This window comes from Podarcis filfolensis, assembly GCF_964270895.1.
Source record: "Podarcis filfolensis genome assembly, chromosome: 11".
Classification (NCBI taxonomy): domain Eukaryota; kingdom Metazoa; phylum Chordata; class Lepidosauria; order Squamata; family Lacertidae; genus Podarcis; species Podarcis filfolensis.
Genome location: NC_139613.1, coordinates 22,485,663 through 22,510,410, shown reverse-complemented (window position 1 = coordinate 22,510,410; position 24,748 = coordinate 22,485,663). Strand labels below are relative to the sequence as shown.

The window sequence follows — 24,748 nt, the reverse complement described above, 5'->3', positions numbered from 1 at the left end:
TCTATTTCCCAGCAGTGTTTTGCTTTGTGTTTGTTTTGTTACATTATATTCATTAGTTCAGTGGCTACAAAACTGTAGGTCCATATATACTGCTGTGCTGGAAGAGAAATATTTTGGAAAAGTCTCACCTGTTTGATGCAGCCACCTCTGCGCATTAAAGCAGATTGACATTCAAACCATTGATCCCTTCTCTGCCACTATATGGGTCTCAACATCAATTGGAGAGAACAAGGATGCAGTGGGCTTCACTGAGGTGGTCTGTGCTACAGCTGAGTTAGAATCTGTAGCACAGGCATTGTTTACTGATTAAGAAACTCATGAGTGTGAAGGCTACCTCAAATTTTAATCCAGAAAAAGGAACTGGTCCAGTTATTAAAAGTATGGGGGAAACATAGGATGGCATGCAAGGTAGCCAACATGATGCTCTCCTGCTGTTGTGGACTCCTCAACCCAGCCAGCATGGCCAAGAGTTAAGAGATGGAAGTTGTGAACTACAACACTTGTAAGGTTGGCTATCTCTGCCCTAGAGGCCACTAGGTCAGAAAACTCTTGCCCCTTCACAAGTCCATCTCCTTTGTGCAGGACTACTGTAGATCCCGCCGTATTAGGCAACTGGGTGTATTAGACGACCCCCCAAATTGGCAGCTGCAATTTGGGGGGGTCGTCTAATATGCCTAGTCACCTAATACACTGGGCAGCTCCGCGCTGGGAGAAAGCTGCCCGGTGCAGAGCTGAGCCTGCCCACTGCTGCTTCCGCGGCGGGCGGCAGACTCCTCGCCAGGTGGCTTTCTCCTGGCGCGGAGCCCGCCCACCTTATACCCGGCGTATAAGGCGACCCCCGACTTTTTAACCTCTTTTCCAGGGTTAAAAAGTCACCTTATATGCCGGAATCTACGGTATTTGTATTCTACCATCTTGTAGGAACTAGGATGGGTTCAGTGGTCAAGTATGCTTCAGAAAACGGGCTGTACAAGTATAACAACATAGCTTTACTTACCAGAGATACTGAAAAGGTTCCTCAAGACTTGCAGAGAAGCTGTGCCTCTTCCTTGAATCTGAAAGCCTGAGCTACAGTAATCACCTTCCTTTTCCCTGGTGTCCAGAAAAAGACAAAGTCTGGAAAGCAATCTGAAGATGAATGGCTAACATATATTGTCCTCCTCCCTTGAAGCTCACAGAGGGGGAAGTAACAGGAATAGTTTACAACAACATTAAATCTTCTCTAAGATGTCACACAGGACTTGTGTGTCTTTAACGCAACAAACCATTATGCCCATGTCACAGAAGTACAAAACTGATGGCCTGGAACCATTTTAGTTTATTCGGTAACAAAAAGGAGCATCCATGGAAATTTGTCACATCCACACCATACACTGAATAGTCATGGCTTCTCTCAAAGAATCTTGGGAACTAAGAGGTCTGTGAAGGGCAAACGACAGCTCCCATGTTTCTTTGGGGGAAGCCATGACTGCTCAGGTGGCATAAGAATGTCTTAAATGTATGGTGTGGGTAGAACCTCTAATGTTGCTTTACTGAACCAATTCCCCACTCTGCCACACAAAAATCTAGCAATGACTAGTTATGTCCTAATGCTATACTGCATTATCTTGCTTCACAATAGAGCTGCGAAGTCAACAACTGCACAGACACTAGCAATGACGAGTTGGGAATAGGCAAACCCTGTGGGAGTTATCAGGCAAAAGTGAGGTTAATATGAAAAACTGGCATTTTTCTATTACCATTGGTTGCCTGAACTAGTCACAGTATACTCACATTCTGTTCATGAAATGGATTGTTTCAAGATGTCCTTGAAAGATTGAACTCCACTCCTATTCACTTCACTCCAGTCTCACTTGTTACTCAGGGCTGAAACATATGCTCTCCCGTCACTTGCAACTTCATAACAAAGCCATCTAGAATTTAGCAGACTATTGAATGCTTTAATTGGCATTTTGTTCCAGCAGCTCAGAGTAGGATGGTACATTAAATGACAAGTCTCACACCAATATTTACAAATTTGATCTTGTTCATGTATCTTATATCAATGCTTTATATATGAACAATTTATGCAGCATTTTAATATATACCATGTTTGTTAATAATTACGATGTTTGTCCTCACAGTAAATCTGTAGTGTACATCACTATTGTTTCCATTGACAGATGGAGACTGGGGTCTTAAGCCACTGAAGCACTAGTCAGGCATTCATTAATTGTGTGAGCAGAGACTGTCCATGCCAGTTCCACATCTGACTTTCACACAATTTAAAAGGGGCTTGTAAGCCTCTTAGGCTGAATGCAATGAAAGCCCTCCCCCAGATCAGGAATTCAGACTGCACAGTTTAACAGGCTTACAATCCCCATTCAGACCTTCCTGCGTGGAGCAGTAGGGGCAGGTACAACCTGTCTAGATGCCAAAAGAAGCACTTCCACCATATTGGAATACCGACAAAGGACTGCCATGTAGAAAGGGCATGTAGATCTCCTGGCTAGGGCGTAGGTGGATAAAAAGACTTTTTGGTTTCCCTAGAACCCAGGTCATCACCACAGCTGATTGCATGCCATGTGCTTAACCTCTAAAAGTGGCTGGTGTGGTCAGCTTTGGTAGTTGTGATCACCTGATTTGGAAATGCGATGGAACAAATTCCAAGTCCCTTCCTTTGCTCATCATTTCAGCATCTGTTTGAACAACTAACAGCAATTGTGGGGGATTATAATTTACGAAGTTTATTTGTGATACTGTCTCATTTCACCCACTCAACATCTACTTGCACCTTGCTGCTATATTAGGAACACCTACCACCAACAGTATGCTAGGCAGTCTGCAAAATACAAAAAATGATACAGAACTTGGCTTGGCGCTCATATTATCTTCATCAGAAGTGTGAGAACCTGTGGTGCTGAAGATGCTGGTGACCTCTGGCCACATTGTTGGGGGGTGTAGAGAGTTAGATTCTAGCAACATACAGAAGGCTAGAAGTTCCAAAATCCTGGTCTACATGCTGTAATTGGTATGCATGGGCCCTGTATTTCCACAAAGGGTTTGGCTGGGGGGGGGGCTAGAAATAGAAAAAGAGCTGCATAATGGATGGAGAAATAGCTATCATACTTCTCATTTTGACTAGATCTTTCGAAGCTTTTTCTCTCTGTTGTCCTTTTTCTTTCTGGAAAGCCTAATATGCTTTCACATTCAGCAATATGCCCTAAAGATATTAAACTGGTGGTTTAGCAACCAATAATGCCAAATAGCTGCAAATGGACAAGTAAGCTGAATGAAGTTGGATTGCTGTCATGATTCCTCTACCTACGGGAAAGGCTGAAACCACAACTTGGCTAGTTTTCAAATTCTTTGGCTAAAAAGCATTTTTTGCCAAACCTGACAAGTCTTCCCATATGAGAAGAAACATGAGATTCAAACAGCCAATGTTAAACGGGAGTGGAATGCATTGTTTTTTCATTTACCTATATGCAAACCAAATAACGTAAGACTCCACAGTAAGGTGGATTGAAACAATGGAATATTTGTACTATGTACGTTTTGGTATCTATCCAAATAAGGTACCATATCAGTCACTTGAATAGGATTTTTGCCTAAGGAACTTTGTCCTTAATGCTTTTACTTTTCTTTTTACTTGGTTGTATACAACCCATGGTATTTTAAAGTCATACCCAGAGGAGACCCACTGAAACTTAAGCCTTTTGACTTCAATAGATCTATGCTGAGTATGACTTTGTGGGATACAGCCCCATGTTTATTATTGTTTCCTTTGAAGGAAATTCCATTTAACTTTTCAATTACATGCTTTGATTCCCTCCCCCTGCCTATTCAGCTATGCTCCCATGCTTACCAGGTAGGTATGAAATATTAGGGCTAAAATCATTATAGGGTTTTAAAAAGGTGCTCTGGTATTCTAGAACACTTTGAGGATTGTGAGCATTTTTAAAAATATGTTTTCGATCCTCTGGTGTCAAAGCTTCCCAGTTGACTTTCTCCCCACATTCTGATGGCCACAGAGGTTTGGGATGCAGAGAGATCGCCACCCCCTCCATCTCTGATCACTCTTTCTTTGGGCAGAGGATGTGGGGGAGAAATATAGTGCCTCCATATGAATTACACTACTTCGTTTTTGCTAATGAACAGTGGCCCATGGAAAGCCATCAAATGCCTGATGCCAGTTGAAAATAGGACGGAGGACTTCATGTCCTAAATAATGGTCACAGCTAAACGAAGTCTGCAACACTCTCCTTGACTCAGGCAGCAGCAGCAGCATCATGCTTCTTTCAGTGAATCATAGAACTGTAGAATTGGAAGAGACGAGGGTTATCTAGTCCAACTCCCTGCAATGCCCAACGTGGTACTCAAACCCCTGACCCTGAGATTAAGAGTCTCATGCTCCATTAAATTACTCTGAACAGGGCTTTGAGAACAGTTTAACTGCATCCAGGGCCACATAACACTGTCCTGTTACAAAAACTGGTTGGCCTTTTGTTCCTTCTGCATTTTGGCCTAAGAACTCTCTTGTATGGACCGAGTTTTTCAAATATAGGTTGAACTCAGTTTTCTCCTTCAACTCTGGCTGATCGTGAACTTCATCATCTCCATAATCTCTAGAATCCACTTTTTGAGCTGGAATTGGTGGATTCCTGAAATCATGCCCCAGAGAGGTTGACTGTGCGAGAGGTACTATAGCTTCATGTTCTTCACTGCACAAAATCTCATGGTTGGCCATCAAGAAGTCTGAGGTAACATCAGTCTGGTTCAACCAGGTTTCAAGGGTCAGCGAGTGTAATTCATCATGATCCTTTCCACAAGGATCTACCCTCAAAACACTGAGTGTCTCATTCTCAGAGGGTGAGTTTCTCAACATTGTCTTCTCCTGGGAGGGGAAAAAGAGAAAGAAAGAGGATGTAAAGTTAAGTAATTAAGTTCCTCTTCGGTCTTTACCAAAAGAAAAAAATGATTAAGTCTCCAAAATTTGCAGAAACTTGGAAAGTGTAATTTCCTCCAATGAGTCCTTCCCTTTTGGAATCTTGCAAACGAACTACAAGTAAGCCTGCAGATGAGCAACTGTCCATCTGTTACACTCATAATCTCACATTCTTTGAATGATCCTCAAAGTAATATGAGTGCAGCCTGCTTGCTAATAATTAATACCATGGAAGCAAAAAGGAAAAGTCTCATTAACAAGTCTGTTCTGTCCTCCTTCATTCTAAGGAGCGGATGCTGCCAGGTGGCATTTTCCATTCACTTGAGTTCTCAACCTCACTATAATGTGCCCTAGTCCAGCCTGACTAACCTTTTTTGGCCCTAGAATCACCTCTCTCAAGGAAAGGCTGGAAGCAAAATTCAATTTTGTTTACATTTTAATGAGAAGCTACCCAGTTCACATTTGTCCTTAGAAATTCACACTTGTCCAAATTTTGCAATGCAGTTTTCTAGTCAAGTAATGTGTACAAAAATGCATAAAAATGCACACATTGTTGAAGATAATATGCAAAAATGCATTATATTGGGGAAATTGCTTACAAAAATGTGTATATTATTCAGAACTGCTTACAACAATGAGTTTATCAGGGAAATTCACAATGAAATGTTGACTAATCTTAATGAGGTTTTTTATTTTTATTTTAATTGCAATTTTCTCTAAAGAAATGTAGAGAACTGAATCTAAGATTGGAAAAATTTACCCATCCCTTTATGAGGGCCACAGTCCAGCAAGTAAGCATGATCAATGCATGTGCATGAGCCCACCCCACTCCATTTGCTAGGGGGCTGGGGTTGCTGGAAATTCTGCCTTTTACTTTGCACAGAATGGTCTCTCTAAAAGCCTGGAATTAAATAACACTCTTCTGTAGAGAGTGATCTCTAACGATCATGCAGTAACTCCAGATCAGATCGAAAGACTACCTGTGGCTTTGCCAGCTGAATCAGGCTCACAGGTCAGCCACCCTAGCAATAGACCAGTCAGAAAGAGAGAAATGATAACCATACTTTTATGAATGTTTAAAGCACTTCACATACACTGTCCTAGTAATCCTTGCAACCACCCTGTAAGTTAAGCAGTATCCTCAGTATTGCAGGGAAAGGAACAAAGAGGAGACCCCTGGAAGAAGTAGCCCCCTCTCTTCCCTCTACCACTGGCCACAGCTCTACTTTCCACTCTTCAAGCAAAAAGGACAAGTGTCTGTTGCTTGCCTTTGCAAGTCATGAGCTGGCAACAGCTGCTACTGGGAGCTGCTATTGCCTAATGGAGAGGGCGGGCAAGTAATAGTTTGGTGGAGGGGAAGGGCAGGAGCAAACACAAGCATGAAAGGGAGGCCAGAGCAAAGCGAAGTCTCGTGCATGCCCACAAGGGAAGTCAGGTTGCAGGGCAGTGTAATGATCAGGGACAGCCCTGGTCACCACACACATCTATTAGATATTATTTTTCTTCTATTTTCAAACAAATTATCACACCGGATCAGCAAAAATTATTCATTACCTGAAATCCATTGGGAAAACTTGGTAGTACCGGATGTGGGATTTCAGGCCAGCAAATCTTTTTCAACCTGCCAAAACAAAATTTATCCATCTAATACAGGTATCTATTGACACCTATTAACAAGAAAAACCATTTAAACTAAGTTAAAATCAAGCCCCTTTTCCTCCATCCGTCATAATAAGTTTTTAATTCACCGTATTTTTCGCCCTATAGGACGCACTTTTTCCCCTCCAAAAACGAAGGAGAAATGTGTGTGCGTCCTATGGGGCGAATGCAGGCTTTCGCTGAAGCCTGGAGAGCGAGAGGCATAGGTGTGCACCGACCCCTCTCGCTGTCCAGGCTTCAGGAAGCTGTCCGCAAGCCTTGCGCGCCCGGGGGGAGTTTCCGCGGGCTCGCAAGGCTTGCGGGCAGCAGCCTGTTCTGTGGGCTGGGGTCGGGGGAAGCTCGGGCTTCCCCCGCCCCAGCCCCGCGGCGGGGGGGGAAGAAAATTTTTTTATTCATTCCCCCCCCCAAAAAACGAGGTGCGTCCTATGGGCCGGTGCACCCTATAGGACGAAAAATACGGTATGTAACTTGCCATAATTCAGTAATAAGATTTCTCAGCTCAGGGAGTGGCTCTGCCTTTCCTTTGTAGTGGTTTGTTTATCAGACACATATTTAACAAGCAAGAAACTTTTTTAAAAAACGATGCTTTCATTTACTACAATGCCTCATTTTCACCCATATAAAAAGACTTATGCAAACATTTACTCACGTGCGTCTTTTCAGAGCCCACAATAACCCAACAGTTGTTAAGCATAGCATGAAAAATCCAACAATGACAAACAGAAGAATAATATCTGTCTCACCTAGGAGGGGAAAGAGGAAGGGCAAAATGACTTCAAAATACAAACATCCAAGAATTTTAGGTTATCTCAAAAGTAAGTGCCAATGAGTTCAGTGGGACTTACTCCCGTTTACTGAACTATACTATATTTTAGCACTTAAAAAGGGAAGAAGGGGCTACAGTCTTGTAAAGAGGTCCCCAGTAAGAAAAAGAAAGAAATTCCATCAAAGGATGTGTGGTGCATCTTATTGTTGCACTTTTGACATATATAATGAACCACATAGATGGCTGCTGTAGAATGCAACTACATGGGTGTCACACAGCGGGGTGGGGGGAGGCTGTTTGTGTGTAGCAGCTTCCTGTCATGATACTGCATATCCTCCTCAGAGAGCCTTCAGCACAGTGCCCCGTCCATACAGTTGTGACCTGATTTAGTACTACTAAGCTAGGAGCAACTCAGCAGGGCATGTGTATTTCAAGGAGGTAATAACCTCAGCACTAGAGGAGTGGCCTGTAAGCACATTCTTACATGTATAACGGAAAAAGTGAGATTACGTACAACCACAAGTTGGAAGTGCACCCTTTCTATGAGTTTATGTCAACTGTACATTCTTTCAATCAACAGAATTAAGGTTTCCTGGATTTCACTTTGTGCTGTAACAGTGTTGGAGGAATAGGCTACCCTTTCTGAGGCACAGTTCAACACACATTAAAAAGCGACCCATGAATAGAAAATTATTTGCACTGAGTAACTTACTAAGTTTATGGGTGATGAAATCTAGCTTTGTTCCATTGGTTCCTCCAGCCATGGTGCTTGCCATAACATGAGCTGTGTACTTGGTGTTGGCTTGCAAGGATTTAAGGTGGTATTCTAGCACATCAGCACTCACTGTTTCTCCTAATAAGACACAAATTTAGGGTTAAATGTTCATCTGGTCTAGTATATATGAAATTCCTTCAAGCCTGAAAGATCTTCAAGAGCCATACAAAAGGAAACAGATTATTTTTTTACTGCCAAGAGTTATGAGATGCTGCTGCTCAGCAAAATGGACAGCATTGACGCAGGTGACAAAATGCAAAATGATATTTTATTAAAGAGAGAGAGTGGAATCTGCAACAAAATATTGCAGTGCATTCATGCCCCCTAAGAGGAATGATGCAGATAGAAAGAAACAGCTTTGTGGTACAATTCAGGCCTCTAGAGGTTTGTGTTTCAGGAGCTGAGAAGTAATCACACTCTTTTTCTTCCCCCACTGGAAATATGGGGCTGGAGGGCTGGCAGCAAAGGTTTTCAAACTATGTCACAGTAAGCCAAAAAAACAAAAAAAAATGAATTCCCCACATGTAATAACAAACTTGTTGACAAAACTAAGTTTGGCACCAGGTTTGAGAAGAGACAAACCAAAGGAAACAAAGAGTCATTTAAAAGACAGGAAAAGAATTAAGTGATTGGCTCCTGTTCCAAGCACTGACAAAACAACATTAACCCTGCATGGTATGTTTGAAAGGTACTGGGATGGGTATGAGTCAGCAGGTAGCATTCTGCCTCCACACCAAATCACATGTGCCCTTTTCCCTGGCAGTTGTACCAAGGCAAATGTGTTGGATTACAAACAGAAAGCTTCCAAATTTTTCAGCTGTTCCTTTCCTTACCAGCAATCCATGCCAACATATGGAGGCCACCTGAGACTAAAGAACAGCACTACAGTCGAACACTGCTAAGAAGTGGTATTATGACAGCCTTCTAACGTTCTGCCTCATATGTGTATACGTACCCAATTCTTTTCCACCATCAGCTTTGTAAAATATAGTGTAGTTAATAATATCACCACGTCTGTCTGCTTTTTCAATTTCCTCCCACGTTATGGCAGCTTCACTTTTATCAAAATATTTCACCACAGCAGTAGGACCTCGGATTGGGCCTAAATGATGTAGGAAAATACAGCCAACAAAACTTTAATAAAAGAAATGATGTCGGGAATGGTGTTCAGTGTTGCTAAATGCACAGCAATGTAGAAAAACAAGTTTCTAAATAACTAATGCAATTGTACATACTTAACAGAACAATCCTATTGGAGGTAGTCGTAGGAAGGGAGAACCCAAAGCAGAGGAACTACCAGATTAAAAGCTGACTTATTCAGATAGGATTAAGGGAGACTGATTATTTGCCACAGAGGCAGTCATTTATACATACTTCCTTCTTGAAAGTAGGTTCTGGTGGAACTCGGCGCTTTTACTTCACCTTTATGTAAGGGATACACTGAAATGTTGTAACATATATAGGGATTGAAGGTTCCTGGGGGGGAGGGGAAACAAGATGCACAGAATATTACTGCTCTTTCAAGATGTGCAGCAAGACTTTTAATTACACATAACATAACATAACAGAACAGAACATAAAACATAACATTCACTCACACAGCCACAACAGAAAAGCCACATGCCAGAATCAGGACTTTACAAACTTAGGACCTTTCCTTTATGACATATTTTCCTTGCTATATTGAAAAGCAGTATAGACTGAGAAACCTGCAAGGCCCAATTTTTATGTAGGATAAAACCAATATAAATGCAGCAATAGCTATTTTTAGACTTCTTCTTTCTGAAAAACGACTCCTGGAACAGCTGATAACCAGACTTTTTATGCCAATACAGAAATGGAACTAGACTGTTTTGAGGAGTTTACATTAAAACAAAACACCATCACTAGATGGGATATAAACACTAGAAGTAAATAAATGTGTTTCCAACTTGTGGAGTTTTTCTCCAATAGATATTATGTATTGCTTGCAGCCAAGCAAATAAGGCTGCACAGTAGTATAAAGACCTTCATGTGACAGAAATCCACTCCCTTCTGTCTGTCCCTATCAGAATAGTCCAAATTTTCAAAACCAATAATCTGAAATAGCTCAATAGTCAGCATGGACTATTCTAGAGGACTTTAGCAGTGAAGAACAGCATTGCACCCATGTGCTTACCACTCAAGAGATATTTGCTAACATGCAACCAAATGCAAAAGTACATAAATAAATACCCAACTGGAAACTGTCTCAACATAATGCCGTATTGTTTTAACACTTGACTGGGAGCCACCCAGAGTGGCTGGGGAAACTCAGCTAGGTGGGCGGGGTAGAAATAATAAATTATTATTATATTATTATTATTATAATGTACATCTTTAGATAGAAAAATGGGGAGTGAAGATACAGAAATAAATACATTGGGTTTAAAAGATAGTCTCCAGAACCCTTACCTTTTGGAAATGTCCAGTTTGTGACATTTGTTATGTATTCCCAAGATCTGTTGTATGGATCTGTCTCCAATTCATTATACCATTCTATAATGTATTCATTTATTTCTAACTCGGAAGTTTCCCATTCCAAAAACAAGTGCTCCTTTAAAGCAGAAGTATTCAAGCTAAGAATCCTTTGGAGATCTAAGAGAATGATTGCTGACATTAGCAGGAATGTTGACTTAAGCAATTCAACTGAATATTATTGTGATTAATAAAATATTTCAGAATAGAAGACAGAAGGAAGCAGAAGGGTATGTAGCAATAGCAATCCTTCCTAAGAAAAGTATATTCTACATTTTATCAATACAGTATAGGATGCAAAAATAAATACACAATGAATAAGCAGTGAGACTGCATAGCAATATCCTTGCAGACAGGGATTCAAGTACAAAGAGACGTCTTGGATTAGAAGTCCCATTTCTTAATTCTACCTGCACTAAAGTAATACTGCTTACTCAGTATCAGATAAGTCTTGATATTTAGGTGACTATTTAAGACATTTTTGTTTTAGATGTATGCTCCATAACTAAGTATTTGCTGTTTTGCTCTTTTTGCAAGCAAATGCTGCAACCATGTAATTGTATCTTAAAGAAGATCTGAAAGTGGATACAGTACACATTTACAAACACAATGACACATATCAACACCCGAACCACAGTGACCTATTACTACATTTTAAAAAATCATACATTTTGATCACATAAACTCACTCATGCTTTCTTCATGTATTGATGGAATTTTCAAAACAGCCTCAGGAGAATCTCCAGCTACATTATGAGCAACAACACTGATCGAATAGGCTTCCCCTGTCAATCTGAAATTACTGGAATTATTTTTAGCGTTGACAGTTTTTTCAAAAGGAGGATTGGTTTTTGTAAAATACTTTATTCTGTAGCTATCTATTCTTCCAGAAGATGGGAATTCTCCATGTTTCTGTTAAAAAACAAAGCAAAATAGGACAGCATAGCAATCAAAGAAGATAAGACTCTTAAGACTTGTGTGCATTTACCTGAGAAAGCAGTGCTGAACACAATGGGACTTCTGAGCAAACATGTATAGGATCACAAACATTGCATAAAAACTAAAATGCAAGTCACACATACACACACGGAAAAGGACAGAGATGGGATCCTCTCTCTCCCTCTATACATATACACATATACTTCTCATGGAATCAGAAAGCTTTGAAATATGCCAACCAGTTTTGAAAAGTTGGTTATCCAATAAGTTTGCAGTCCATACACACTTGAGTTTACATGTCCTGTAAAGGATTGCACTGTTAAATCTGGTCTTGAAATTTATTTCCATTTTTGCTTACAGGAAGTTTTACAGCAAGTGCTTTTGCACCGTACCTTGCGGTCTTGATTCACTTAATACCAGCGATAGGTCAGCAAATCATTACAAATTTATTTACTGTTCTTATTTCCATTACTCTCAGGAAGCAAGGGCAAGCTGATGTTTCTCAGCTTAATGATCTCCAATCCAATCATTGCATATCTACTTCATCAGATTGACATTAATTTTGCAATAATGCTCCAAGGTCAGGGCACCACAATCCAAGCAGTAGAATCACAGGCTTGTCCTCCAGTAGCCACCTTTCCCAACTCCAAAGCTGGGGACACTTGGAGCAGCGCAATGGCCTCACACGGATGTACTGCTTTGTACAATCTGGGGCTTCACACAATCTCTGCAGAGTTGCAACACCACTACAACATGTGTGAACTCCCATAAACTATTGTAGGAAGTAGCAGGGTGTATAAGACCAACTGATTTTGAGTCCTCACCACCATTCTGCCACTTGCTTCTGCTTTTGGCAATTATTCTCCCAAACACTTATGCAACCATTAAAAAAAACAAAACACCACCAGCCAGGATTCTTAAGACTTCTGTATGATATTGCAAGCCACACTGAAGAATCTCATGAACCAAAGTATGGACCATATTTTTCCAACACCTGATTTTAAAAAGTTCATACACACACATACATTTCCTATGCCAGTCTCTCCTGAATAGTATCCTGGTAAACTAATATGGACACCACCATAGATAATCCAACTTTATTCATGAAAACAAATAATTCCTTCACAGAATTCAATAAAACAGGTTTTTTTTTTCTGAGAGATGTTTACTGCGAAAAACAAAGCATTACTGGGAAAAGCTATTCAGAAATCAGAGTAATCAAAATGACAGAGGTGTTTGCCAGTGTAATGGCGTGTATATGCATATGAGTTAGAGTGATACAAAGTATGTAGTGACTCATCTCAAACATGAAAAATACCAATTAACATAGTATATAGGCTGCTGAGCTGTATCAGAAATAATGTCAGTCAAACCTGACAGCACATTCACCATTCAAATACTAAACCAAAAAAACCCTCAGAATCTCAAAGTGTCCATTTTTTTTTACCTTCCACAAAAGGTGCACAGTTCTTCTTCCAGTGGGCTGATGCGATTCAAGTACTCGCCACAAGTCTACTTTCAAGGGAGCTATGAAAATTAATACATCATAATTAAAAATATAGAAATAAAAGGCATGAACAAACTACTCCTATAGCCCACCAAGATAGCCACTTCTATGATGCTAAAAAGCTAGTTAGTATCATATTCTCATCCTGCAGCAAGTGGATATTCAAGAATAGCACAAGAGTAGAACACATAACAACTAGTTCTTTGTTGTTATCCAAAACTGGGGAGGCTGTCTATGAACAACTCCCCTAGCAACTGGGTGCTGGAACACCATGACAAGCTGGCAACACTAAACACATACACTTTCCCTCTAGACCAGTGGTTCCCAAACGTGTGGTTTTTTTGCCATGCCCCACCTAAGCATCTCTAAAATCCTGCCCCCCCCCATGACATATAGTTCTTATTATTCAAAAAGTGAACTCCTATTCATGTGGAGGAAACCTAAAAGTCTATTCATTTGCCCCCCTTAAAAATGAAATTGCCCCCCTGTGGGGCATGTCCCCCATGTTGGGAAGCACAGCTCTAACCATATTCAAGAGTAAATGACTGGAAGCAGCAGCAATATCCAATACTAATACTGAAGAATTATTATTATTACTATTATTACTATTATTATTATTATTATTATTATTATTATTATTATTATTACCTCGCCTATCTGACTGGGTTCCCCCAGCCACCCTGGGCAGCTCCCAACAGAATACCAACAACAACAATGAATGATATAACCAATATAACAGCGTGAGATAGCCCTGCCTGACAGATACCCCTTCACTGCCTATCCTATTTAACATATACAGTACAGTATAAACATTCACTGTGGATTCCCTAGAGATGGAATTAGTCTTGGATATATAACAACAACAACAACAACAATAATAAACTGAATTAACATAAACTGATTTTTTTTAAGATCTGTAAATATAAAACTTAACAACAGCATCAAACTGTATCAGCATTTTGCTTACCTTGTTCTTCTGTTGTTCCCATTTTTTTGGTACTCCACTCACTCCAAAACTTCGAGTCATTATGAGCACACCGAATGTCAACAGTATAGTTTGTACAATCCCACAAATTAGTAAGCTCAATTGTTGCGCTGTCTTCTTCCATGAAGTAATCTTTCTAGAAATTGGGCAGAATAAGTTTTCCTTCAAAGAACACAGCAAAAATCATAGGTGGCAAAATATAAATGCCATCTTGCTATCACTTGCATCTGTATTCTTACATTCCTTACCCCCCACCCCCAAGTGTGGCTCAGATGGAAAATTCTGCTTGCCAAAAACTGGCATGCATTCTTGGCTAAAATAACTGTTTACCAAAAGACAGCACACGTGTGTGTGTGTGTAGGGAAAAGTTCAGAAAAGGGCAACCAAACTGATTAAGCGAATGGGGAAACTCTCCTTTCAGGAAAAGTTAAAGCATTTGGCAATTTATAGTTTAGAGAAAAGGCAAGTAAGAAGAGACGTGATGAAACTGCATAAAATAATGCTAGGAGGAGAAGACTGAGAAGATGAGGCCAACATGGGCTACATGCCTGTAGTGATATGAGCTGGAAAAATTGCTACTCACTTACAATTCAACTTACCATGCCATTTTCCTTTATGGATTTATATCGAATTTGGCACCTCGTATTGTTCTCGGCACTTCGAGGCATATACCGAGGTTTAACCCAATGAACTCTTAGCATTTGCTTCATCCCTGGAACTGTTTCTATTTCGGTTATCTGAGGAGGATCAGGCTTCACTGGAATTGAGAAAGAAAGCTCTCATGCTTTCAATGCTAACGATTTTACAATCAGTCCTACCGGCAGCAGCAAGAGAGAGTCTGCTGGAATGGAGAGTGGGGTAGGCTGCACACTTGAACCCCATTGCAGAATTTATATTTCATTTTTAAGCACAGCTATAAAAAGATAATTAAATTACTTCTGTTCGCTGGAGGGGGACTGATGAACCCGATCAATGTGATGCAACACCACTGCCACACTTGGAATTAAACCCAGTTGGGGTGGAAGTAGAGGCAGATTGTTGTTGCTGTTATTACAGTAGACCCTCTGGATACAGATTTAATTCATTCCAGGGGTCCATGCTCACCCCAAAAAATCCATAACCAGAGGCGCTGCTTCTGCGCATGCTGACAGCGCAATAGAGCGCTTCTGCGCATGTGGCGAAACCCGGAAAAATACTTCTGGGTTTGCTGCTTTCGCAATCCGAAGATTATATATCCAGAGAGGTACATAACTCGAGGGTCCACTGTATTTCAATTTATAAACCACCTTTATCTTCCAAGGATCTCAGGTGGTGTACATGGTTCTCCTCCTCCCCATTTCATCCTCACAACAACCCTTTGAGGTAGGATAGACTAAGAGATGGTGACTGGCCCAAGGTCACTCAGTGAGCTTCATGGCTGAGTAGGGATCCAAATCTTGCTCTCCCAGGTCCTAGTCCAACACATGAACCATTACGCTACACTGGCTTTCAGAAGAGCTGGCAGGTATGAGGGACAGGACCTTCTTAAAGGTACAACTGTTATTATGGAACTTCCCTTTCCAAGATATACAAGCAGCTTGCCCTTTGGTATTATTTAGGCAGGCACTGTTTTCATTGAACGTTTGTATGCATATTGCTTGTGGAGAGGTTCAACAGGCAGTCTTATAGCTGATTAGCTGTAATAAATTGAAATAAATAAAATGAAGCAGGGGGATTGGAAATGTTTTTACCTTTGCTATTAAGATTACGGTGTTCTCTATTTGTTATGGTTTTAAGCAGTTTTAAAAGTTGTAAGCACTGAACTGTGGCTAATATAGGCAACACCTCATTTATGTGGGGTTTATGTTCTGGGCCTCTGCATCCGTCAGCAGAATGCACATAAATGGAGAGTCCTAGTGGCTTCCAATGAGACTATCCTCTGGCTCTGGGGAGGGTCTACTTGAGAGCCAGGAGGACTCTCCAGAGTGCTCCCCACTGCTGGGTTCCTGGCACCATGTGTCACACAAAGAGAGAGCACACACAAATGGGCGTTGCTTGTACATCTAATACAAATATTGCCTCTCTAGGGTCTGAGGCAAAGGTCGACACCTGTCAAATGGGCTCGGCACCTTGATTGCAGGAGGCAATGTACTCTGAAGGAGGCAGCAGGGCTCTAGTATTCTGTCAGAGGCCTGGCATCTCCTTCCCAAAACGCGGGAAGCTTCTTCCCAGCTCAGGGACGGAGGCACAATGTTCATGTGCATGACGTTGCCTTGCCCCAATCACTCTTGCAAGCTGGCACCTCTGGCCCTAAATGTTATCCTACGAAAATGTTCACTCCACACCAATGGAATTCTTTAATCTCTGCAGTAGCAACAAATGTATTGCATAAAAACTGGTTGCTCAAACACAGTCTATTGTTCTCATATTTTAAATTGTTTATAAACTTACAAATTTTTGTAGAAATTATGCAAACAGGCTCTGACGTTGCTTCCCCCAAGCTATTTCTTGCTGTCACCTGGACACGATATTCCCGAGCAGAAATTGGTTGATTGAATATTGTACATGAATCATTTTGGGTTGAGCAGCTTTGTATCTCATCGCCTACTAATGTTGAAGCCCTTTTCATTGAGCAGTTTTCTTCCTCATTCGGTTCTAACATCCTGTTTGTGAAAAATGCAGGCGGTGAGAAGAAGAAAATTAGTAAATATTTTTGGTGGAAGAAGTAGTTAAGAAGCTCACATTTAGAATCAAATCCAGGACTGAAATATGTTGAGCACAATTTAGAAAAGAACAGTAAAAGGTGAATTATGCTTTTAATGACAACCAAAAGTTGAGAACATTCAAGTTCTCAACAGAAGAACTTGTATCATTCAACAGAAGAAATTTAAAGCATGTGTTTTTCCCTCCCACAGAAATTAAAAGGGTGAAAATGTGTATTTACATGGGTATTTTTATTTTTATTTTTAAAGATCTTTGTATGTATTGGTAACCACACACAGCTGCTTTGAAGATTAAAAAAATGGCAGCCATTTGTACTATGCCACACCACACTCACAGCAACCACTTCATGACTGATGGCCACAACATGTTTTCAGAATTCCAGGTGTGCCCATGGACCCCAAAAATCTTGGCAACTCCATGTATCATTGAAAGATGACCAGCTGAATGAACCCTGGAGGTTATGGTTGAGGCCATGGAGCAGCACTGCCCAAGCAGATATAGAGACAGAGTTGGCCTCTGAGTTTGCCACTGTGTTTGCATCTCGTTGGCTGCCCTGTTTGTGATGAATAGCTATTTAAGATTACTGGGGTAATCCAAAAGCAGTTGAACTAAACATTTGATTAAAGGGAGGAAATGCAATTATCTAACTCACATGCCAGACGCTTTGCATAACATTAGCAGCCAACCACTTAGCACTTACTGTTTAGTGAGAGTATAGACTGTTTCAGGGTTCCTCTCATATGTCCATGTGCAAGTAAGAGTTGAGCCACTTTTGTAATAAAATAAGCAGACAATAATTTCAGGAGGCCTTGGAGGAACTGCAAGCAAGAAAGGAAAAACAATAGATTTCTCAGGCATTTGAATGACCAGTTTCGTTTGGTAAAAAGACTTTAAACTACTTGGCATCAGTAAAATCTTACAATTTACATCTTTTAAAATATTACACCCACCAGGATCCCATTCTACATAAATATTCTCAAAGGTTTTTAAGTATTGTTAAAGTGCTTAAATCACCCATTTTCAGTTCAAGACTTTTAAGCTTACTTACACCCTGATCTAACTTCAGAGTGAGCCAGGTGTTGCTTTTTAACCGGAGAATCAACAAAACATTTAACGTGAGCTCTTCCATAAGTGAAATTATGAATAACTACTCCAGAGACAGAATCATTGATAATTTGGTAGTTTTCTTCTGCAATCACAACATCGTTCAGTGTCCAGATGATATGACTTGCATTTTTATAAGGAAAAAGTTTTTTGCCCAGTCTACAAAAAACTTTCAAGGTAGAACCACTTTCAATTAAAGGGGATGAAGGAAAGATGTGAGCCACAGCATCTCCATCTATTTTCAAAGAAAAATCACTCAGATCAGTTATACTAAAGCAAAACACAAAGCAACACAGCAGTGACAGAAAAATGAACAAAGAAGACACTATTCATGTATATACAGTTCTACCTCGTCCCTTTAAGAGACTCAGCTATTCAATACTACCCCTCATGCTCGGGATACACATGCTTTAATTCCCCGTGTAGTTTTTCATAATAGGGCATATTGGACTTTTCGCCATCATACAAAGACTTAGGAGCCAGTTTAGACTTCACACATTTGCCAAACTTCTTTGTGTCATCCAGGGCCAAACTAGACACAGCATAAACAAGTAATATCAGTGTGTGCTTTTTGAATAGCAGATATGGTTTGGGACTATAGCACACATAAGTGGGATTTCCTCCCCCACGGTGGTATTAGCAATTGACCATCACCACCTTATTTGGGATTTAGTCCAGTTAATTTAAAAGCTTTAAACTGTTTATACAATCAAACCTCGGCTCCCGAACACCTCCGTTTCAGAACATTTCGGTTCCTGAACGCTGAAAACCCGGAAGTAAATGCTCCAGTTTTCGGAAGCTGGGTGTCCAATGCAGCTTTTGCTGAGTGCAAGAAGCTCCTGCAACCAATCGGAAGCCGCACCTTGGTTGTCAAATATTTCGGAAGCCTCTCAGGCTTCTGGAACAGATTACCAACCGAGGTTTGACTGTATATGGATCACCCACCTTCATTCAAGAAAGCAGCAGATTTCCCTACTGCCCATCCTAACTAAATGCTTAATTGGAATTTTCTTCTAAGCTAGTTTGCACTCCAACAATAAGTACAGAAAAGGTTCAACTTACCCGCTAAACAGAAGTTGCAATGCATGGTTAAGATCCCAAGCACAGTATATAAAATTTTATTTAGAATCATTGTGCGTAGGCAGGAAACACTGTAACAAAATTAAGATTTTTTTTCTCCAACAAAGTCAGTAATGCTGCTGTATTATATAGTATATATTTCTATCTGGTGAGCATACCATTACAGTTAATAATGAAAATAAAATTGTTCTACATATCTTCCCTCAGCTAAATTTCCAAAGGAACCAGAAATCATCACTCTACTATTACTTCACACATTTCAGAGTTGAATCCTGAAAACAGGTTCCAGATCTGAACTTTTAACTCTTTGCTTTTGACAATGTTATTGCAATCACAAAGCTTTTGAAATGGGCTTCCTATTTTTTGAGGTCAAACAATTTAGAAAAACCTGCAAACCACAAAGCAGTATTACTACCATTGGAGTTATGTAGCATTTTGGGCTCCCCCTGCCCACAGTGCTCATGGGTAGTTTTTCAAGAGTACTCCATGTACATATAGCAATTATAAAAAACTGACAAGTGCTCATCAGATGCTCTCCTGTCCCCAAGAGTATGTGCTTATTCTTCTACACACTCCTGAAAAGAGAGCTAACTCATTTAGAACTCCTGAAAATAGATCTAACTCATTATCAGCAGCACTGGCTTCCACAGTCCCTGGGATCTTAGCAGTTATAATGGTTGTCCCCTCACCTGTTGCTATTTAGCTGCCACATCCCATTGGACCCTCCTGCCTATGTTAGAAAACGTTAGTAGGATCTACTGTGAAACTTGTAGTTCTTGAGAAAGAATGCCACATAGTACGACACACTTCTTTCTGACTCTCAAACTACAAGCCCACATAGTTCCACTTTGCAGATAACATTATGGTTTAAAATAGGCACTGTCGGTTGGACTAGATGACCCTTGGGTCCCTTCCAACTTTACAATTCTAAGATTTAATAAAAGGTCCTTACAACATGATGCAATTTAGTCCCATATGATCAAGCAATTATAAATAAATGAGTCCCCCCACCCTGAGAATAATGCACTCAGATAAACTGGTTTGTGCAGATCTTTTGGGGTAAGATACTTTGGTCATAATAACAGGATACATCCAGCTAAATCCTACCTAGGGCAGACTCTTTGAAATTAATGTTTGGATTTTTAATTCATTTCAGTGAGTCTACTCTGAGTAGGACTAGCATCCAAGGCAACCTGTGTGAGAGATTGGGGGGGAGGGAGATATATATGTAAATTTACAAAGCAGGAGGACAAATGAGGGCTGACAGCAAATGTAAAAAAGGATGGGACAGCTGCATATTCCTGCATTGCAGAGGGTTGGACTAGATGATCCTCAACAGGGTCCCTTCCAACTCTGCAATACTATAATTCTAGGGGTAGGAGCTATAACTCTCTCTCCCACAGTGGGTTTGGCACTACTATTATAGACAGATCCTACCTGTTGAAGGCTTTGTTTTAAAGGGACCGGAAATCGTGTTCTACCTGAGCTATACATATATCACATTTCTGTAAGGATACTTCGCATTTGTTGAAGGATGGAAGCCACCTTGAGTAAACCTTTTGAGAAAGAATGCGGGGTATCAATGATAAAAAAGAAACAAAAATGGGGTCAAGCTAGACATGACATTAATTGTGTGAACATGATTAACTTAGAATCTTCATTTTGTTATGTTTCCCCTAGGATTTTGCCCTATAGGCAGGTCTTACGTTTCCCCAAACCTGTCTATGCGCCATTGATCTTAAATTGTTTAAGATGCTGTACTTAAAAGGATGGAAAGTACTCTATTAATTGACAGCTTATTTTTCCAGTGTAATGTTAATAAACTGACAGTGCAATGTCAAGCATGTCTACTCAGAAGTAGGCCCCACTGTGTTCAACTGGACTTGCTCCCAAGTAAGCAGGTGTTAGATTGCAGCCTCTCCTGCTGCTTCTCCTGTATTCTCAAAATGTGAAATCCTTGCGTCTAACAGAAAAAAATATCTACTGACAGAGCTGAGCAAAGCTGAGCATATGGAGTACAGCCAAAGTAACAGGGGGCCGCAGGTAGAAAAGGCAAGGCAAAACGGCAATGTGTGTGTGCCACTGACTCCGCCAAAGCTTAGGCTTCCTGATAATTATGCAATGATCTCTTTTAATAATAAAGGATACCCCGAATCTGGTAACAAAACACGCCACCGAACATCAGGGCCGTCTCTGGTTGCAGAATCCTCTGTGATGGATGTTTTGTCCAGGGCTCGGGAGGGGCAGAGGGACCATGAAACTAAGGAATGGGGGCTCCAGATTCCACGGGAAGACATAAGCAAGTGGGAAACTTTGCCTTCACCCTGTTTCTTCCAAGAATTGCGCCTCCCCTTCCTCGCTGCTTAGCCAACCAGCCCCTCCCCAGCCTCGGTTTCCCCACCAGCACCTGTACTGAAGAGCTGATATTGATGAGAAGCAATTCTCTCTCTTCCCCACCCCACTTCATCCCTTTCACTTTCTTTCTCCTTCTCCCCCAGCATGTCTCTCTCTCTCCCTCTCTTTTTAGCCCTTTCGGACTTGCCTACATTACTACGGATTGTGGTGGTGGAAGGTGTCCTTTAGCTGCTGTTGTGGTTAAAAAAATCAGGAGTCAGAAATGCTTTAGCTACTGCAAACTTCTACAGAACTACCAGTAGAACTTGACTTACTATCTGCTTACTCCTGCTAGAAGCCAAATTTCAGTGCAGAACAGACTGACCACACACTATACCAGACTGTCCACACACTATACCTTTGAAGCACATTCAAATCACATTTCTCTCTCTCTCTCATATACATATGGCAACTTTGTTTTGTTAAGGGTTGCAAGGAACTGGGGTAAACTACAGTGCCCTAAATTCTAAGAGGAGGAGTATGCACTTCAAATGTACTTTAAAAGCATTGCACATGGAGCTGAGAGACATTTAAGGATGAACAACATGCACAGGTGGCCCTGAATAAAGCCCTTTAAAGTCTCACCTGTCCAAAAGTCCTTAAAGAGAATTTACGTCCTCGGTTTGAGGGTCCAGGAACCCAACGCTTGCAAACTGCAGCCGACAGCAGCATTCAAGCCGCTTTGGAGTTGGTTACCAGAAATGCGAAGTTGCGAAACTCGACGTCGTTCTCTACCCGGCGGATCTTTCAAGTAGTCGAATAAACGCCTCGATTCTAGCTATTAAAAACAACAATACAAAAAACAGAAGGAAAAAACCCCACTGAGTTTGGACACAGCTTTAAAAAATAATAATAATCCTGGGAAGCGAAGAAGGCGGGCGGGGTGGGTGAGAAGCGTATACCGATGACGGGAGACGGGAAAATGAAAAGTAAAATACGGTGCTCGAAGCCAAATGACTGTCGAGGGAATAGCTGAGTAAGAAACTGCCTTTGCGCAAGAAAAACGAAGGAAAGGAAACCGGGGAAAGAAAGGGAAGCGAGAGGAGCGGCTTTTCGGTTGAAACTGCCAGGAAGCAAAGCGGGGAGGGCGGGAAGTGCCAAGCGAAGCAGGGAAAGGAGGCCGCTTAGCGAGGCGGGGAGAAAGCAGCGTGGAGTGAGAGAAAAGCTCGGGGTTCAGCCCCACAACTGCCTCGCTGGTTCCTGGGGCTCCTCCGTACCTCCTCAAACTAGAGCAGCCTCTCTCTCGGCCGACGAGGCCTCGCCTTCTCCGGACCCACCCGCGTGTTCCCTGGCGCCGCCCATCATGTTCCTGTCCCGCTAAACTATTTGGGAGAACCCGTGAAGGGATTCCCAGTTTGAACCCGGCGGTTACGGGCAGGGCTGGGCTCGAGGCCAAGGCTAAGAGTATATTCCGACTAAAAGTGAAGCCACTTAAGGGAGGGAGAGGCGAGAGGGAGGGATACCACATGCCCAGGCCTGTGACATCATTTTAGTTACAAATAAAAATGAAATAAACAAGATCTGACGAAATAGGGTGGAAGGCCCCTGGTGCTTATTTGAGGCAATGTCGCCTGAGCTCTTTTACCTTGGTGGACGTTGCCTTGGGGTCAGTGTGTGGCCAAGGCTGTCATGGGGGTTGTTTTGTGAGGACTTTTTTTGGGGGGGGGTTTAAATAATAATAATAATTTCACGGGTGTTTTTATTTTTCCGTGAATGTGAATCTATTGTATTATATGTATGTTTTAAATATGCTGTGGAAACCTTTCCCCCAACAAACAATTAAGGAATATAATAATTTTAAGAGGTGAAACGTGCAACTGAAGCATAATTTGCTGCTTTTCTCTCTTTCAGAGAGAGAGAGATCAGTCCAGAACAAGTCACTATGCTACTTATTGTGTAAGAGTCCTGAGTCCTTACGGTTAGGCCAAGCAAGGCAGCCGCAGGAAGCCCAATTTTGCCTGTCATGAAATAACAGCAACTTTTTAGTTATTGTTGTATTTTTACTGCAAGGGAAGAAACGTTTGTGGGATGTTCTCCTCCTGGTGCCAAAATAACTTGGCTAGCTACTATTGGCTTTGTAATGAGGGTAGCAAAACTGTCTTTTACACCAACCTGTAATGTTAAAAAATGTGAAGAACCATATCTTCCTTTTTTAAGAGCGGAAAGCAGTTCATTTCTTTAAAAAGAGAGAGAGAGGTGCTCTTCAGAGGCAGGGCACTGCTCAGCTAAGACCTTCTTTCCATTATCTACTGTGCATGGCACATGTGAGGTTTTTTCCTTCCATCAAGGAACCCAAGATGGCATATGGTTTCCAGTCCACACACTGACCAGACCAGACTCAGACTTTCAACTAGATTTACATGCCTTAGGTTAAGACTTTACTCCCTCTCCAAGGGAGGTGTAGAGGATAGTCACATAAGAACAGGCCTTTTCAGTGGTGGCTTCCCGTCTGTGGAAGCACACTACTGTCTTTTGCAGGAACCAAGCAGAAACATTTTTATTTATGCAGGTTTATGTTTTTTTTTTAATTGGGAAGGTAGTTAGATAATGACTGTATCCTTTGTTGCACTCATCCTTTAAGGGAGATGGGGTTCAGACTTGTTCCTTTTAAATACAGTATATTATATGAGTATTTTATTGCTGTTTTTATCTGATTTTGATACCTTTTTTATTTTAGTTTTACTGTATAAATCATTTTGAGGCACTTGAGTGCAAAAATGTGACTAATACCTTAGGATCACAATCATAAAAAAGACTGTCTCTAAATATGTGTAGTCTTGACTTCCCCCTCAAGGACTAAGTGACCAAAACAACTCTCAGACTCAGGCTACTTGGAAAAAGGTTGGCATGACTTCATTAGTGCTCATATTCGGATGTGTCTTCTTTCCAAGATTTAAGCACTTGTCAAGGGACAAGCCTGCCTTGAGGGCACTGCCCAGATGACCCTTATCTGCATCAACACCCCTGAAGTCTTTTTATTTTACAAAAAAAGTCAGGAGAGCAATTTGGTTGAGGGCATAAACTTTCACCTCTTCAGTTTCCCTGTTCAACCTCCCTCCCTCTTAACTTCCCGTTTCTGGAACAAAGCGCTGCTAGGGAATTCACCTGGAAAATTGTGTGTGAAGGCTTAAGAAAACATCTGCCACATCGTCTACACCACATCCCAATCCAACAAAAGAAAAAGACATGGGAAGTCCCAATCAGGAAACCCAACAGTCACATATTCTTTGTCCCTAATGCTCCAATCCTATCTCCACTTACTGTGGGGGAAATTCCAACGAACTCTATGGGACATACTCCTAACATAAACATATCTAAGGCTATGTTGTAAGTCTGTGCTTAAGAGGCTTTCAGTCTTTTAAGATGGAAAATATTGCAACCATCTTCACATTTGTATGGCAAAACAGGCAGAA

The 24,748-nt window shown here is 41.2% G+C and overlaps 1 protein-coding gene across 16 annotated transcripts; it reads right to left on the bottom strand.

Moving 5' to 3' along the window:
• Positions 1 to 3,830: 3,830 nt before the first annotated feature.
• On the bottom strand, positions 3,831 to 22,978 carry LOC310744573 (interleukin-31 receptor subunit alpha-like). 16 transcript variants are annotated; one of them, XM_083576090.1, is made up of 19 exons: positions 22,519 to 22,978; positions 21,921 to 22,113; positions 20,423 to 20,497; positions 19,953 to 20,134; positions 18,924 to 19,012; positions 17,806 to 18,096; positions 17,458 to 17,575; positions 16,485 to 16,696; positions 14,654 to 14,811; positions 14,037 to 14,190; positions 13,010 to 13,089; positions 11,313 to 11,535; positions 10,561 to 10,743; positions 9,502 to 9,603; positions 9,083 to 9,229; positions 8,065 to 8,205; positions 7,236 to 7,329; positions 6,482 to 6,548; positions 3,831 to 4,876 (listed from the first exon to the last, which is right to left on the bottom strand). In XM_083576090.1, the coding sequence occupies exons 5-19, from the start codon at positions 18,991 to 18,993 to the stop codon at positions 4,403 to 4,405; spliced, it is 2,514 nt and encodes an 837-aa protein (XP_083432216.1). In that variant the 5' UTR covers positions 18,994 to 19,012; positions 19,953 to 20,134; positions 20,423 to 20,497; positions 21,921 to 22,113; positions 22,519 to 22,978; the 3' UTR covers positions 3,831 to 4,402. The 16 variants fall into 16 exon arrangements, with proteins under 16 accessions (XP_083432216.1, XP_083432215.1, XP_083432214.1 ...); XM_083576089.1 differs by having other exon boundaries at positions 20,379 to 20,497; positions 22,553 to 22,978; XM_083576088.1 differs by lacking the exon at positions 19,953 to 20,134 and having other exon boundaries at positions 20,379 to 20,497; positions 22,502 to 22,978.
• Positions 22,979 to 24,748: the final 1,770 nt, after the last annotated feature.

Coding starts and splice junctions, on each gene's coding strand:
- LOC310744573 (XM_083576088.1), bottom strand. CDS start 18,993: ATGATTCTAAATAAAATTTTATATACTGTGCTTGGGATCTTAACCATG. Junction 14,812..16,484: donor CATAATTTCTACAAAAATTT/GTAAGTTTATAA, acceptor TCTCAATTCCAG/TGAAGCCTGATCCTCCTCAG. Junction 4,877..6,481: donor GTTTTCCCAATGGATTTCAG/GTAATGAATAAT, acceptor TTCCCCTCCCAG/GAGAAGACAATGTTGAGAAA.